The sequence below is a fragment of the Cavia porcellus genome, unplaced genomic scaffold (genome assembly GCF_034190915.1).
Source record: "Cavia porcellus strain 051 isolate PalLab524CR breed Dunkin Hartley unplaced genomic scaffold, mCavPor4.1 scaffold_1, whole genome shotgun sequence".
Taxonomy (NCBI): Eukaryota; Metazoa; Chordata; class Mammalia; order Rodentia; family Caviidae; genus Cavia; species Cavia porcellus.
The window spans coordinates 201,249,760-201,265,827 of NW_026947484.1; the positions used below are offsets into that span (position 1 = coordinate 201,249,760).

The 16,068-nt window shown below is 42.2% G+C and overlaps 1 protein-coding gene across 18 annotated transcripts in view; it reads left to right on the forward strand.

Annotated features, from left to right (window-relative positions):
• Ralgps1 (Ral GEF with PH domain and SH3 binding motif 1) overlaps nucleotides 1-16,068 on the forward strand; it is a 266,014-nt gene that overhangs the window by 51,270 nt on the left and 198,676 nt on the right. For 16 of the 18 annotated variants that reach the window (XM_063227834.1, XM_063227863.1, XM_063227922.1 and 13 more), the window contains one exon: nucleotides 4,112-4,162. The exons of the other annotated variants lie outside the window; for them this stretch is intronic. In XM_063227834.1, the coding sequence (XP_063083904.1) occupies nucleotides 4,112-4,162 (51 nt within the window). The remainder of the gene's footprint in view (nucleotides 1-4,111; nucleotides 4,163-16,068) is intronic. 18 annotated transcript variants of the gene reach the window in all.

Here is a 16,068-nt window from a genome sequence, read left to right on the forward strand (position 1 = left end):
CTGCTGGGCAGACTCACTGTTTGGAAACTAGTGTGGGAGCCTCTGTGTCTCAAGTTTCTGTGGAGGCGGTAACAACCACCCTGGGGATGCCCTTGTCTCCTGGAAGGAAGCCAATGCCTCTCCTGAGTGTGTGTGTGGGGTGCAGGGTCTCAGTGGTCCAACAGCTGGCCCTGTCCCTCTGGTTCACACTGCCATCCTCACCACCCCCTTGGAGAGTGCTCGTGCCTCTGGGGAAGGATTTCTGTCAGCAACTTTTTCACATTAAGTTATGTTTTGTAGTAAAATGGCACGAAGCTCATAATCTGGTGATTTTTTTTAGCTCAGTATTTTATAATTTCTCCCTGGACATTGTACCCTTTGTTGGTCAGAGTGGAGAGGATAAAAAGAGCAGAGTCTCACGAAAACCCTCACCTTGTGTCTGCCAGTCTGTTTGCATTCTGGTGACTTCTGTCATTGTATGTTTTGAATAGAATGCATGCATTTTCCGATTTACTATCTGAGCAATGATCTGGATATTTGAAACTTGGTCTATCCAAAAAAGCATGAAATGTAAAGTCATCATTTTAATAATCATTTGGAAATTCAGTAGCAAACTCTAGAACTGATGGCAGGGTGGAAAGGAAGTTTTCTCATTTTCATATTAGCAGACCTTTGGTTCTTTTCCTAAATGACATTGCAAACATCCTGCCGGATCTCCCGGGTAGGGAACTAGCTTGAACTTCAGGAGAGATTTCCAAGGCCCTCAGAGCTTTCAGCTCAGATCTCCTGTTTTCACAAGGTCTTTCTGTTCCCCAGTATGGCACGATTAATCCAAATCCAAGGAGCACTTGGCTAACAGTCTCCCTGGGTCTGGCAGGAGAAATGCTAGTCTGTTTGCACTGCCCAGGATGTAGCTCTGGACCTGCAGCCTGGGCCAGACACGAACCACTAGGCCTTCAACTTATTGGTCACTTGAGGCCAAGAGCATGTGGGCCATACCTAGGGTGTGGTAATGTCAGATACTCCCTTACATTGAGGGGACCTGCGGGTAGAAGGGCTCAGGTTCCCTCAAGGACTTTCTCATTCCTAGTGGCATCTTCTTTCTGTCTCTTAAGCTTCTGTTAGTGACAGCATTTTACCCCTATGCCCATGAGGAGCAGTGGCCCTTGGAATGGGGCAAAGAAGCCCTCTCCTCAAGCCATCTGTCCCCCACCTTCAGCTCTGGAGTAGTTTTCCTTGGTCTATATTCTGTGATTCTCAGCATCTCAGTGACCTTGGACCATCTTTGAACTGTGCTAAGAGCTGACCACAACTGTGCACTTAAGCTATGGTTTGTGATGGCAAGTGACATACTACATGTATTGGCATTTTTCTCCAATTTTTTTCCTCCAGTGTATTTTTGACATGAGGCTTTCTACAGACTCAATGTAACAGCCTCCTTTCAACTTACTCTAGAGCCACCCAGTGCCTGAATGGTCAACCAGATCAATGATCCCTTATTTCCTAGTGTCTGTACTGGTCAGGAGCCATAACTCACATTCTGTTTGATATATATAGTATATTTATTTTCCTGTCACCATTTTCTAGATGTGTCTGTTGACATCAGGAGAAGGCACATGTCAGAGAATGTTGCTATTGAGTGATAACCAGAGATTCTATTTATTATTCTACACTTGTCTAAGGTCAAACTTATTAATTTTAAGGTTACAGAGCCTCAGTGTGTTTCATGGTGTCAGATTACCCTAGGTGGCCTTGTGTTCAGTGGCCACAGTCTTATTAGATTAACAGGCATCCCAAAGCCCTTAGACCTCATTTTCCTCACCTGTCACAGAGGCATCTATAACCGACATCTAGTCTCCCATGCAACGTGTGGAAGTAGGTGGGTCATGTGAAGTCAGATCAGTCTGTGCGTTAGCAGCAGCACTGTCAGCAGTGATAACCTTCTCTTATGGTCCTAGAGGAGCTTCTAATTCTGGGCACAGCCTTTTAACCTGATATGTGTTTTCTGTGTTATTGACATTAGTGCCTTTTAAGTTGGCTGTGGGAAAGGACGAGTTCTTTCATTTCCAATCTGTTGAGGACTGATGCTTAAAACAAATATAATAGAAATGTTGTGGCCATAGCAAATTGGTATAAAGGTTTCCCAGTGCTTGCTCTCAGCTTCTGTACTGATCTCATTGTGGGCTGTCAGAATAAACAGTTTGTGGCCCCAGATTGGTCTCTGGATGCATCTTGAATAGCACTCTACTGTATAATTTAGGAGAGGCATGGACTTCAAAAGAAAAATATAATTTCCATAAGCCACAATTTTAAAATAATCTTAAGTTTAGAGTAATAGATAGTGTTTCTGGTTAGCATTCTAATTTTTAATATTGTATCTACAACTTTTTAAAACTACATAAGTAATTCATGCTTGAAACAACCAAATAATACAAAAATTTCCAACTAAAAATGTTCCCCTTACTCCCAGTCCCACCCTCCAAATAACTATTATCAATTCTTAAGTTGAAACTGTGTCTGACATTCAAGAAAGAAGGGTGTGGATCAAGATTTATGAAGAGAAAGTAGGGTGGGAAAGTATCAGAAATTCACCCCTATCTCTCACGAGTTACAAAACCCAACAGAATAGATTAAAGACAAATGTAAGACCTGAAAGTATGAAACCACTAGAAGAAAACACAGGGGAAATGTGTTTTCAGGACATTGGAATGGTAGTAAGGATTTTTTTGGACAGGACCCTGAAAACCAAAATAGACAAAGGGGATTACATCAACTAAAAGATTCTGCATAGCAAATAAAACAATCATCTGAGTCAAGAAACAACCTACAGAGAGAGAAAATATTTACAAGCTGCACACCTAACAAAGGAGTTAAGGATCTCCAGACAAAAAACAAAAAATTCCTCAATTGATAAAATGGGCAATAGACCATATTTCCCAAAAGAAGACATACAAGGGGCTGGGGATTTAGCTCAGCAGCACAAGTGCCTGCCTGGCAAGTATGAGGTCATGAGTTTGATCCCTGGCACAAAAAAAAAAAAAAAAAGACATACAGATGGCCAACAGGTACATCAAAAAATGTCCAGTGCCACTAATCTTCAGGGAAATAAAAATCAAAATGACAGGAAGATATTGTCTTACTCCAAGAAGAATGGCTATCACCAAAAACTTGAGAACAAGTACTCCTGAGGATGTGAACAAATGATGCTATATCTAATATATAGCATGCTATAAATTAGCACAACTATTATATAGAATAGTATGGAATTACAAATGGAGCTATTGTGTGATCAAGCAAGCCTGCTACTGTATATATATATATGAAGGAAATGAACTCTGTGCTTTCATATTCAGTGTAGCACTATTCACAATAGCCAAGAAATGGAAAGGATCAAATGTCTCTCAACCATTGATGGGTAAAGTAGATGTGACACATACACAGTGGAGTAAGATTTGTCCATAAAAAAGGAGGAGGTCCTGTCATAGGCAACAACATAGGTGGAACGAAGGTCATTATGCTAAGAGAAATAAGCGAGGTGTAGAAAGATATATGTTACTTAATCTCACTCATGCATGGGATATAAAAAAATCTCATAAAAGTTGAGAGTAGATCACGGTTACCAGAAGCTGGGGGAGAACTACAGCAGGTGTAGGGGGGGGGGAGGAAGATTGACTACTGGGTACCGTCTTAAGTTAGACAGGAGAAAAAGTTCTGGGGTGCTGTGGCACAGTAGGTGATTATAGCAACAATTATGTACTATATATATCAAAAAACAAGGAAGAATTTTGAATGTTTTTGCCATAAAGAAATGATAAATGTTTGAGAAGATAAGTATGTTTCAGGTTAAACACTTGTCTTCTCAACATTAAAATATCTTAAATATTACACAGTGTTTACATGTATGAAGCCATTACATGGTACTCCATAAACATGTGAATGTTTTAATATTTCTCTGTATTAGTTAAAAATTATTTAAATTTAACAAGAAATACTTTCTTTTTTACTTTTCGAAAAAATTTTACAGGGGGAAGCACAACCTTTATGAATGTATATTATTCTGTGTAGACCTGAAGTAGCATGGCAGCTCTCTCTGATGTCCAGGATTTCCTAATTTCATCTCTTTTTGTTGCAGAGCCAGATCACACTAATGGACATCCCTGTGTTTAAAGCCATCCAGCCAGAGGTCTGTACTTTGTCCTTTTGAGCCTTGTACTAATGCTGTGGCCGGGAGGAGAGGGTCTAGCCAGGCCTTGTTAGAGTGACTCAGTTTCTTGGTTTCTGTGGTGAAATCTCTAGAGATGCACATTATTGATTTGTTCCATTACATTGGCACCTATTCTTTGAGCTAGGTGTTTTAATGCGACCCAAGCTGGAACAGCAGAGCAGTGGTTCCCCCGGGGCTGCACACCTGAGAGTCAGCTCGAAGGCTCTCCTCCTTGTCCCAAGCTGCCCCAGATGAGGGTGTCCACTGTCTAGAGGAACGTGTAGGGGCAAATTTTCTTTTTCTCTCTTTTTTTTTCCGGTACTGGGGATTGAACTCACGACCTCGTGCTTGCCAGGCAGGCGCTTATGCCACTGAGCTAAATCCCCAGCCGAGGGCAAATTTTCTAGAGAACGTTCTTTTTGCTGATCTCAGATTCTGGCGATTTTCTTGTTTGTTTTTAAAATCAGTTGCCTCAGCAAACTGTACACATATTTACATTATATACATACGAATTTTTAGAAACAATAAAGGAAAAAGACTGTTTTTGTTTTTGAGACAGAGTTTCACTATGCATTTCAGGCTGGCCTTGAACTTACTTTGTAGTTCAGGCTGGCCTCAACCTTGGAGCAATCCTTCATACAGCCTCAGCCTCCTGCCCCAGCCTCCTGAGTGCTGGGATTACAGGCATGTGCTACCATGCCCAACCTGGAAAAAGTCTTTAAAAACAAAAATTTGGGGGGAACAGAAATTCCTGGAAATGTCTGGCTGTTGATGTGGGCCTTTAGTTTATTCAAGGTTTCTTTTCTTAGCAAGTAACAAGAAATCCATTTTAAGGAAGTTGAAAAGGCAGAAGAGATGCTTATTCCAGGGATATAGGTTGGGGGAGCATAGCTATGTGTACTGTTTTTTTTTTTTTTGAATTGGCTGACTTCATCTTTTTCTATTTTGTTCTAATGTGGCACAATTTATCCTTTTTAATTAACAACAACAACTTACTAGTGCTTGGAACCTTTGGGTAGAGTAGTTGTGCGATGGTTGTCTCAGTTCTCCACTGAAGCGATCTCTCATCATGTTCTCTGCTTAGAGAGCAGTTTAGGTATTTGGGGCTTTGTTCCTGATCCTGAATGTCAAAGGCAGCAGTGAGGTTGGTGTCCTTGCCAAGGTTGACCGTGGGAGGGAAGCAGGTGGGGTCTTCTTTCTCTGCAGAGTCATGAACAGAGCCAGACCAAGATACCTCCCCAGGCATTGCAGCATGGGGGGCACCTCACGAAGGCATCCTTGTTTCAAGTTACGACAAGACAATAAGTTGGAGGTGTTTTTCTTCTTTTAGCTTGGAAGTATGATTCTCATTTGTGGTTGTTCCTCAGAATTGCTTGGGCAAACTTTGAAAGATAGAGTGCCCAGCCCCACCCTAGACCATGGAATCTGAATCTGTGGGTTGGAATCTGGGACCCAGTCAACCTGTTTTGTAAAAATTTTCCAGGTGACTCACAGAGTGAAGATTCAGAACTGATTGCTTTGTGGTATCTAGAGGAACCCCAGAATTAAACTCCTTGTATCTATAATGTATCAGCTAAAAATAGAAGAGTTTGTTCCTTATTGTCAAGATTATGGGCAAAAGAAGGACCCTGGAGCTGCCTCAGCTGTTTGATTCTTATTATTGTTAGAAGACAGAAAACTGGAATTTTTCTTGCTGGGGCTGCTGGCCATGGTGTGCCTGGATCACGCCATAGTGGGAAGGTCATGAATAGGGTTTGATGTGAGTTTTGTGTAGATAAAACTTTCCACAAAGCAGAAGCCATCATATGAGAGCATGATGGACACCAGAAATGACGTGGGGTGGGATCCCTAGAGATCAGGAAATCTGTGGATTTGTGCCTTTCATCCATGGTCATGTATTAGAATCATGTGAGGATATCTGTAAGAACAAAAACACTCAACCAGAGGGCTGTACTTTCTCTTTAGAGGTTCTGACTCAGGTTTAGAGTGGGGCTGGAGGCTGATCAGATTTGAACAACTTGCCAAAGATGTAGGTGATTATAAGGCCAATAGTAATTTGCTTTGTAGATTTCCCACTTTTTTTCCTTTTCTTGCAGTGCTAAGACTGTACCCAAGGCTTCACACATAATAATAGGCAAGTGCTTTACCACTGAGCAACATCCCTAGCCTTGTGGAATCCTACTTCCCTAAAAGATTTGTGTTTTCCTGGTTGCCAATTGTATTAGTCATTTCTCTATCACTGGAATAAAATACACAATACCTATAGTGTAAAGGAGGAGAGGTTTATTTGACTATTTCCAGTGAGTTCAGTCCAAAGTTAGCTGACTCCCACACAGAAACAGCATGATGAAAGGGCCTGGTGAGGACAGCTGCTCATCCCATGGCAGCCAGGAAATAGAGAGAGAAGGGGGTCCTGAAACAAGAATACACCTTCTAGGTCACATCCCCAGTGACTTAACTCCAACCAGGCTCTAACTCTATTACAGTTTGTGTCTGGAAGTCCGTCAAAGTCTCATGTGGTCATGGAGTGTGGGCTTTTTGGAGGTGGCTGGATCTAGAGTTTGTGATTAGTTCATTGTCTAGTGCTAGAATTGGCAGTTTAAGTGCTGCACTTGCCTTGGGGCAGGTAAACTGCATACAAACTAAGGGAGGAAAAGAGGCTTGCTCTTCCCTTTTTCTCCTTTTGCTCTTGCTGCTTTTTCTGTCTTCTGTTGCCTTGAAGTGTTGCTCTGTGCCATGCCATCTTGCATTGGAGCCAGGTTATCATGGCCTAAAACCTCCACAAACTGTTAGTTAAATAAACCTTTCCTTCTGTAATTTTACATGTCTGGTACTTTGTCTCAGCAATGAGAGAAAATTAATCAAGATAGAATTTGGTACCAGAGAAGTGGGTCATTGCTGTGACTATACCTGAACATGTGATTCAAGAGCCTTTGGGAGTGGGTTTTAGGAAGAATTTGGAAAGGTTCAGAGATATTGCTTAAAAGAATAGTGCTGGAATGCCTTAGGCTGTTCTGTATGGGAGATTCTGGTCAGAGCTCAGAAGACCAGAAGGCTGATAGAAATCCTGCTGGTAAAGACCAGGCTTGGGAGATTACTGCTGGAAAGTAGGACTGCATTGATTGTTGGACTCCAAATGATTGTGTTATGGTTTGGCAAAATCATGTCCAGAGACTTTGCCCGAGACTGCACTTAAGGGTGACAGACTAACTAATCTTGTAGAAAAAATTTCAAGGCAGTCAGATTTGAGGTGGTGGCATGGCTATTGTTGGGGGCTTTTAGCCAGATTAATGTTGCAAATCAAGAGTAAAGAGCTCAGCAGGATGATTTAAAATGTTATGAATTTGGCCAGAAGAGAAGCTGTGGGCTGCAAGATAGAGCAAAGGAGATTTTCATTGCTGAGAAGGAACAGGAGAATACAAAAGATACCATGAAGGCATCATAAGAAGTGGGAAGTTGCTACCCGTTGCAGGCTCAAAACTGTAAAAGTGAAAGACTTTGCTTTGAGAGCACCATGTTCCAGAATGGTGGCCTCTATGCCGTGCCAGAGTGGTGGTGACCTAGAGAAATTGTTCCTCAGAATTGGATTCAGAGTGCTCAGTGATCCAGGCACTCAACCCCTATAGCCAAGAGAAAGGAAAGCCTGGCGACTGCTCCAGCTGATAACAAACATTGGCATACACGTGGTGCTGGTTTTAGGCACGTGCTGAAAGCAAGAGTTACGAGGTTGAGAAGGCTTCCACCCAGATTTCAGAAGGCAGTATGCCACTAAGAGGGCAGTATGTGAAGCTGTGAATGTGAAGCCAAACGTGCAGTGGAGACCAAACAAGTTTGGAGAAGCCAGGAATGTGGATTTTATGAGGAAATCTTCAAGAAGGGAGCAAAGTAAATCCAAGAAAAAAGCCTTGGGAGTTACAACCATGGGAAGTGCCATACAGTGGAACTACAAAAGCCCTTTGGAGCTCACAACTTGCCATCGGTTGAATTGGAAGCTGCACATAGAACTATAGGATTTAACATTTGCCCTGCTGGATTTTGGACTTGCTTAGGTCCTGTTGTAGTCAAGGATTGCAAGGGGAACAAGACAATACAGGACACATAATTTATAATATTATTTATAATATCCACCCAGAGTCAAATAAAAAGGAGTGCAGGAAATCTGTCCACACACAAAGACCAAAGAATCCAGCTGATGCCCTGGATCCTGTGGCAACAGTCTACATGAATCCAGCTGAAGACCTAGAGTCCATGATAATATCTCACACATGTCTCTTTCACAAATCTGTTCTGGGAAGGCCCAAAGATCAGTGATAGAAACTAGAAAGTCAGTGCCAGTGGATGAAGGATCTGTGCCAGCAGATTTTTGCCCTGCAGTCAAAGATTTTGCCCTGGAGTCAAGAAGTGACGCTCAAAATAAGGACCATGGCGCCCCCCCCCCCGCAAAGTACCATAGCCATCATCAGTGACAAGAGGTCCCAAACTCCTCTGATAATGGGAACAGCCAAGTTCATATCAGGAAGCCAGTATGACAAGCTTCTCCTGGAGACTGAGCAGTACACCATCTTCCCCTCTGAAGCCAGGAAGAGGTAAAGACCAGAACTCCCACAAAGTGAACCACAGCCATTCTCAGTGACAAAAGGTCCTGAGTTCCCCTGACAATAAGAATGTCCAAGATTTCATATCAGGAAAGAAGCTTGCCAAGTTCCTCCAGGAGAACCAACAGCAACAGGAGAACCACTAACACTAAACTTTCCCTCTTCCGTTCTCCTTTTTTATCTTGGCAACAATCCTCAGGTGGGCCATCTACACTCAAGACCATGCTGATTCAGTTCAGTTGGTATTACAAGTTGACCACCAGTTATCCACCACAGGCCCCAATCCTTTGTGTCCCCTATTTGTAACTTTTGGTGGAAATGTCTATATTGCAGTACTGAATGTTGGAAATGTTAACTAATTTTTCATTTGTACAGGGGCTCAGCTAAGAGTTTGCCTTATACCTTGGAGGAGTCTTGGGACTTGGGCTTTTCAGCAGTGCTGAAACTGTTAGGACTTTGGCAACTCTTAGAGATGGACTAAATGCCTTTTATATAAAAGGATCATATGAGTCTTTGGGGGGGAAGGGGCTTTGTGTCTGGATGTCCCCTCAAAGCCTCATTCAGTCATAGGGGGACAGGCTTTTCGGAGGTGGATGAATCTAGAGTTTGTAATTGATTCATTGTCTAGTATTGGGATTGGCAATGTGAGTGTTGCACCCTCCCCAGGGCAGGTAGCCTGTGTACAACATAAGGGTCCCCCTTAGCCCCTTTTGCTCTCTTCTGTTGCCGGGAACTGTTGCCCCTCTACCGTGCCACTCTGCCTTTCAGCTTGCTGATTATGGGTTGAAACATCCACAAACTGTGAGCTAAATAAACCTTTGCTTCCTTAATTTTGAGTGTTGAGTATTTCATCTCAGCAATGAGGGAAAAGCAATGAGAGAAACAACAACCTCCTAACAGCACATTCAGCTAATGAGCTCATCAATGGATGAATCCACTGATGAGTATGGTATGATCCAGTCAGCTTCCAATGCATGAGACTTGGGGGAAACATTTTAGATCTAAACCATAACACTAAGATTAATATCAGTTCAGCCCCACATAGATAATATAACATTATCTATAGGCTGTGTAACTAGGATTTGATCTAGGCCTGTTGGAGCTCAGAGCCCGACTGGTGCAGAGTACACAGCTCCTACGCCTGTTGGTATTTATACAGCCATTGTACAGGATTCAGTTGTCTAGGATAGATGGTTTGTGAGCCCTTCATAATCCTGGAAGATCTTAAGCCCAGTGCAGCATTGATGCTGGCTGGGGTATAGGTGTAACTTTATAGACTTCTAGAATTTCCCTCGAAGACATGAGCATCTTCTCTTAGTTGGTAATTCTTCTGGCTTGCTTCAGGTCTCTGCTTCCTTCATTCTGTCCCTTGTGGAATTCTCCCTTGTCATGATATCTGCCGACTTTGTTCTTAAGTACTGGGGGCACTTAGTTTGAAAAAAAAAGAAGGCCTGGAGGGATGTGCTTCCTACCTTTGGAGGTATAGAAGTGTTGAGCAGGCTGTAAGAAGTGATGTTGAAACCTGAACACTTTTGTATGGTATCAGGAATTGTCCTGGAGAAACTGGGTGGTAATTTACATGCTCGGTATATCAAGGAGTCTTGCACTGAAGTAGGGGAGGGTGAGAGATTAGAACATGAAGACTTCTAAAGACCCCCAACCATGAGAGTCCTTGAGTCTCTGGTGCTGCCAGGAAGGCTTCCCATAGTGGTGGAGCAGTGGGCAGACTCTTGCCTTTGTGTGCCTAGTTGGTTTCTAGCCCTCTGTATCTGAATACCCAGTGGCTCACTGCCTAAGCTCAGTTTTAGAAATGGGTGAATGCTGATGCAGAGAATTGTTAGGCAGCCTAGGCAGGCTCTAGGCCAGGCAGCATGGGTGCAGGTTCATACTTAGGGGCAGGATCCTCACAACAACCTTATGAGGCACCTACTGTTGCTGTCTTTTATTTTATTTTATTTTATTTTATTTTATTTTGAAAGTAGACAACAGAACAAGTCAGAATAAAGCCAACTAAGATTGTACAGTGAAATTGGTACAGAACTTCACAGCAGGTTACCAGGATAACAGTAATAGGTATCATAGTATATTTTGTTATCTTTATAATAGTTGTTCTTTCAATCACATATATCAAAATGAGATGAAATATAGAACACTATAGAACTTATCAAAACAGAATATTGAATAGAGCAGTACCATTAATCAGAAAAGAGCAAAACAGTAATAAAAATATTTGCCTTCAAAGAAATGGTAGAAGGAAGTCCCCCTTATTTGCTGTGATCAACCTCCCAGAAGATACTCAGATTTCTGGTTTCCATTTGCTAATGGGCGAGGAGGGGGAGGAGAGGGAGGATAGGGGAAGTGGGATATTTGACTCTAGGCCATGTAGCAGGAGGTTCACTATTGCTAAGCAGGGATGCAGGATGGTCATTTGCTTTCACAGCGTCCTCAGTTCCAACATGGCGTGGATCTCAGGAGACACTGCTAGTTCTCCCCCTGGAAGGGCTGCAATGGGCCACCCTGCCTCCGCTTACCAGGGAGGGGAGGTGCTGGCTTGGCTTCCCAGAGTCCTAAGTTCCAACATGGTGTGGATCTCAGGAGACACTGCTGGTTCTCCCCCTGGAAGGGCTGCAGTCTGCCACCCTGTCTTCACTTACCAGGGAGGGGCTGCTGTCTTATCTTACACTGAAAGGATGGAAGAAAGCCCTGTAATCTGCTCTGTGGTTACCATATTAGTCCTCTGTAGTTACTCCAAACTGAGCAGCTCAAGACAGTAAGCCCTTACCATCTTGCAGTTTCTATGGGTACAAGATCTAAGAGTGACCCAGCTACGTGGTTCTGGTGCAGGGCCCCACAGGTGGGTACAGGCAAGATATCATCAGGGGTTGGAGACCTGCTTTTGTAGGCTCTTCCATACAGTGCTTGGTGAGTTGGCTATTGGCAGAAGGCCTCAGCTCCGTAGCATGCAGAGCCTGCACAGGCCACGTGAGTGTTCTCATGGCATGACAGATGACTTTTCCTAAGTGACCCAGGAAATCAGGACAGAGCCATGATGATTTTCATGACTTTCAGAGCTTAAGAGTCACACCCTGTCATCCCCACAGCATCATATTCATTTCATAGGTCACCACTCTTGGGTAAGGGAGAGGATTATAGAGGAACTGAGCACTGTGAATTGGGAATCGGGAGCTGGGGCTGGAGGGATATGCTGGAGCTGTCTGCCACAGGCACCTAGGTCTGTGGGTCCAATTCAGGTTATCAGAAGCTATGGGACTTTTAGTAAATCTGCATCTCAGTTTCAGTTTCCTCATTCATAGGATGGAGATAGTGAGGACCTCCCTCTTAGGTTTATTTGGAAACCTAAATGAGAAATACAGGTGAAGCATATAGCACAAAGGATGGAACTCAGCTGCAGCTATTTTAGATGTGCAGTACATGCTGGGCATTGGCTAAATGGTTGACAATTTCACATGTGCCACTTTGTAAAATCCTTAGCTTACGTTAAGACTATTTACAAATGAAAACCCAGGCACACAGAGTTAGTGTAACTGCTCAGCGGCTTGTCCCAGGGAGTGAGCAGCATGGGTGAGCTTCAACCCTCCGCAGCAGGAGTCAGAGTCCATAGCTGTCTTGTTTGTTGTTGCTGCTGCTGCTGTGACTATTATCATCACCACTGATTCCCTTGTCCCAGTGCTGGCTTTTTCTTTGATAGCGATAGAGCTTTCAGTGATAACAGCCGGCCAGCTTCGGCACGTGCATAGGTCTGCCATCGCTGCTCTAGAGTAAATGTCTTTTCACCTCAGTGCCTACCCAGCCACTCACTCTCCTATCTGCCTGCCTCCTTTCCTTTCCCTCTTATTCTTTTTGATTCTTATTGTTAAAAATTACATATGTATTTATGAAGAATGATAAAATGAATCCTTATGTACCTATTACCCAGATGAGACATTTATTAAGATACTGCCATGTATGTTTCATTTACCTTTTTTTCCCTTTTTATTTATCTTCAGGAATCTGAAAGCACATGTGTGACGTCCTATTATTTCCCTCTTTCAAACTCTAGGTTCACTTCTTGAAAAATAATTATTCCTTAAAGTAACCTGGATGGCATTTTTATGCCTAACAAATCAGCAATAATTCTTTGGGGTCAAATTGCAGAGAATCTCAAATATCCACGGTTGTCTTAAAAACAAACAAAAAATACCAACAGCACTGGCAATTACAGTCATAACAGGTAGAGGCTATACACTGTATTGGCTGTCATGTTTCTCAGGTTCCCCTGTGCTCTCAGGGAGGCTGCCTCCTCCCCTCTGTCACATCCTCAGAGTATCGGTGATCAAGTTCCCTGCGCTGTCTGCTGTTCTGTAGTCTTAATACTCCACTTTCTTTTGGTGACTTAACTTGTTCATTCATCCTTTGTGTTTTCTTTCAACTATGAGGTAATCCAAAGGTCTCAATTGATGTGGCTCTGTCTTTCTGGGAAGAATGTCTGACTTAATAGGTAGTTTATGTTACAGCTTGTGTTAGAAGATACCCAGCTGTCCTGTCCTCTTTTTTATCCTGACTTTTTAGTGGCTCAGGTGGTGACTGTCTTATACTTTCACTGTAAAATTCCCCATCTGCATTTTATATGTTGATGTTCTTTGCCTGAAATTGAGCATTTTATTAGGGGCAGCAAAAAAATGATTTTTTCTAATTATATGATTCCTTCACATTTTTAGCTGTTTTTAAAGATTTCCCTCATTAATTAGAAATATATGTGCATAGAAATCAGTATACTTAATTTTTTTTTTTTTTTGCTGTACCAGGGATTGAACTCACGACCTTGCACTTGCCAGGCAGGCACTTATGCTGCTGAGCTAAATCCCTTGCCCTTTCTTGTATTTTTTTTTTTTTAATCGATACCAGGGATCAAACTCACAACAATGTGCTTGCAAGGCAGGCACTTATGCCGCTGAGCTAAATCCCCAGCAGTATACTTAATTTTTTATTAACTTTTATGGTTAGTTAGAACCCTGCTTTGATGGTGCCAGTGCTGCTAGTGATGGTGATAGTGGTATGTGTATGTGAGAGAGAGTGTGTGTGTATATGTGTGTGTGTATGTGTGTTGGTGAGTAATGTGTCAGTCATAATGAACTTGTGGATTCACATATGGTCTGTGTGTTTTAATCCACTTCTATCATATTCTTTTCAATGCAGAAATTGTTCAGTCTTTGATCAGTGGGGGCCTTTTGGTCCTGGCTCCTGAATCCCCTCAGTATGATCCTACTGGGTTTTGATCTCTTCCTTGCTTTTTAGCCCAACAGGATACCCAGATTCATATTCCCTGATGCAGACCTAAGGGCAGTCGCTCTTTCAGGGAGATGCTGGTTTTTTATAACGGGGAATGATATTTAGAAAGCACGACCTGGGTAACAGTTGCTAATGCTGAGTTGCCATTGCTTTTAGGCATTTTTCTGTGACAGAGCTAGGAAATAATAGTACATTTTGCAGCCCTGGAGGTTGAACTCAGGGCCTTCAGCCGGCTGGCAAGTACTCTACCATTGAACTACACCCCTGGCCCCTAATTATTTTTTAAAAGAAAAAAGTCATGACTTAATAGGGTAGATACGTGTCTTCACAAGTTTTCCTTGCTCCCTCATCCTCACAATACCTTTGCAGGAATTAGTGTATATTTCTTGCCCCATTGACTTTGGGCTTGGCCCTGTGGCTTGGTTTTGTCAGTGGCACAAAAGTGGTTGTGTACAGATGCTGAGCAGAGGTGGTTAAGAGGAAGACAAGCTTCCTCTAGGCTTCTTAAAATTTCTATTCTCCACAATGTGGTAGGAGCTATTGCTCAGTTAGCCTTAGTCCCCATGTGAAAGCATGACAGATGACCTGAACTGAACCAGAGCCTGGATTCCGTACTAACACAGCCAAGCCAAGTGAACCCCTCAGAGACCAGCCAAGCTGCATCACTCCACAGACCTGGGAAAATGCAATAACATTGCTGTTGTAAGCATCTGAGGCCAAGGAGCTGTATTAGTGTGTTGTTATAGAAAACTGACTAATAGAAAACATATTGATCTTTCCAATTCTGATGTAATCTTCTGGAGTTGTTACTTAATTCTTTTGATTTTTATATATTCTATTTTACAGTGACAATTTTGAATCCTAACAATATTAAGTACTCTTTTTCATTATAGTTTTTTAAAATTTTATTTAAAGAAACACAAAACAAAATAGTAAGAGTACAAGTAATACAGAATTTCAAAAAAATAAACAGTAAGAAATCACTAGTTAATAGATTACGTATTGTCATCTTAGAAATAGTTGTTCAAGTTACAAAATTAAGCATGCAAAGTGGAAATTCAAACAGTGAGACTGCAGAGTTGTGTTCAATGATCCAACAAAAATTTAGTAGTATGTTCATCTATCTTACACACCTAGACACACTTGCAGTTGTGTCCTTTAGAGCACTTTCTTTTCCTCTCTTTTTTACAATAACATTTACACATTTTGGGTTTTATTACTCCCACAGTTCTTATTACTTTTTTTTTGGAAGAGAATAAAACCAAATGTGACAAAACAAAGCAGTCAGTCAAAACAAAGGACGGACATAGTACATGATGTAAAAACAGAATACAAGGTAATCAACAGTGGTTACCAATAATGCCTCTTGCTACCTTAAAAAGAATTGCCTATATTATCAGGTATAATAAAATTGAACAAAACAGTGCAGAACAAAACCAATAAAACCTAAACATTGGAGACATTACTGGACTTCAAAAGAAGATAATAGTCATACCAGAATGGGCATCACAGTGAATCTGATTGCCTTCCAAGTAGTTGCCTGTACCCTCAAACTTGATACTATCAAACAGAACAGAATAGAGTAAAATCAGTCAAAACAAGATGGTGAGTCATTATAGTTTTAAAATAACAACAACAATAATATTATTACTAACTAGCTGGTTAAAGCTGAACATTTCTTGGTGGTTCGGTTAATAGTTAGCTCCTTTTTTCTGTCTTCTCTTTCTCTTACCACTTCCACCCTCAGGTAGGCCTTTTTCCTGGGCGTCCTTGCAAAGGTCTGGCTCTAGAGGTCTGTGTCCTGGGTCCTGCTCTAACCCCAATGCCTGGAACACGGTAGATAATAAATATTGGTTGAATGAGAGGAGAAGGGATGAATGACTGAACGGGGGGGTGAGGGGAGGTGGTGCCACCACTCAGGACTGACACTGTTCAGCCTTCTGAGACTGGTTCTGCCCATGACCAAGGGCTTCCTAGCTGGGGAAGCATCATTACTGGGAT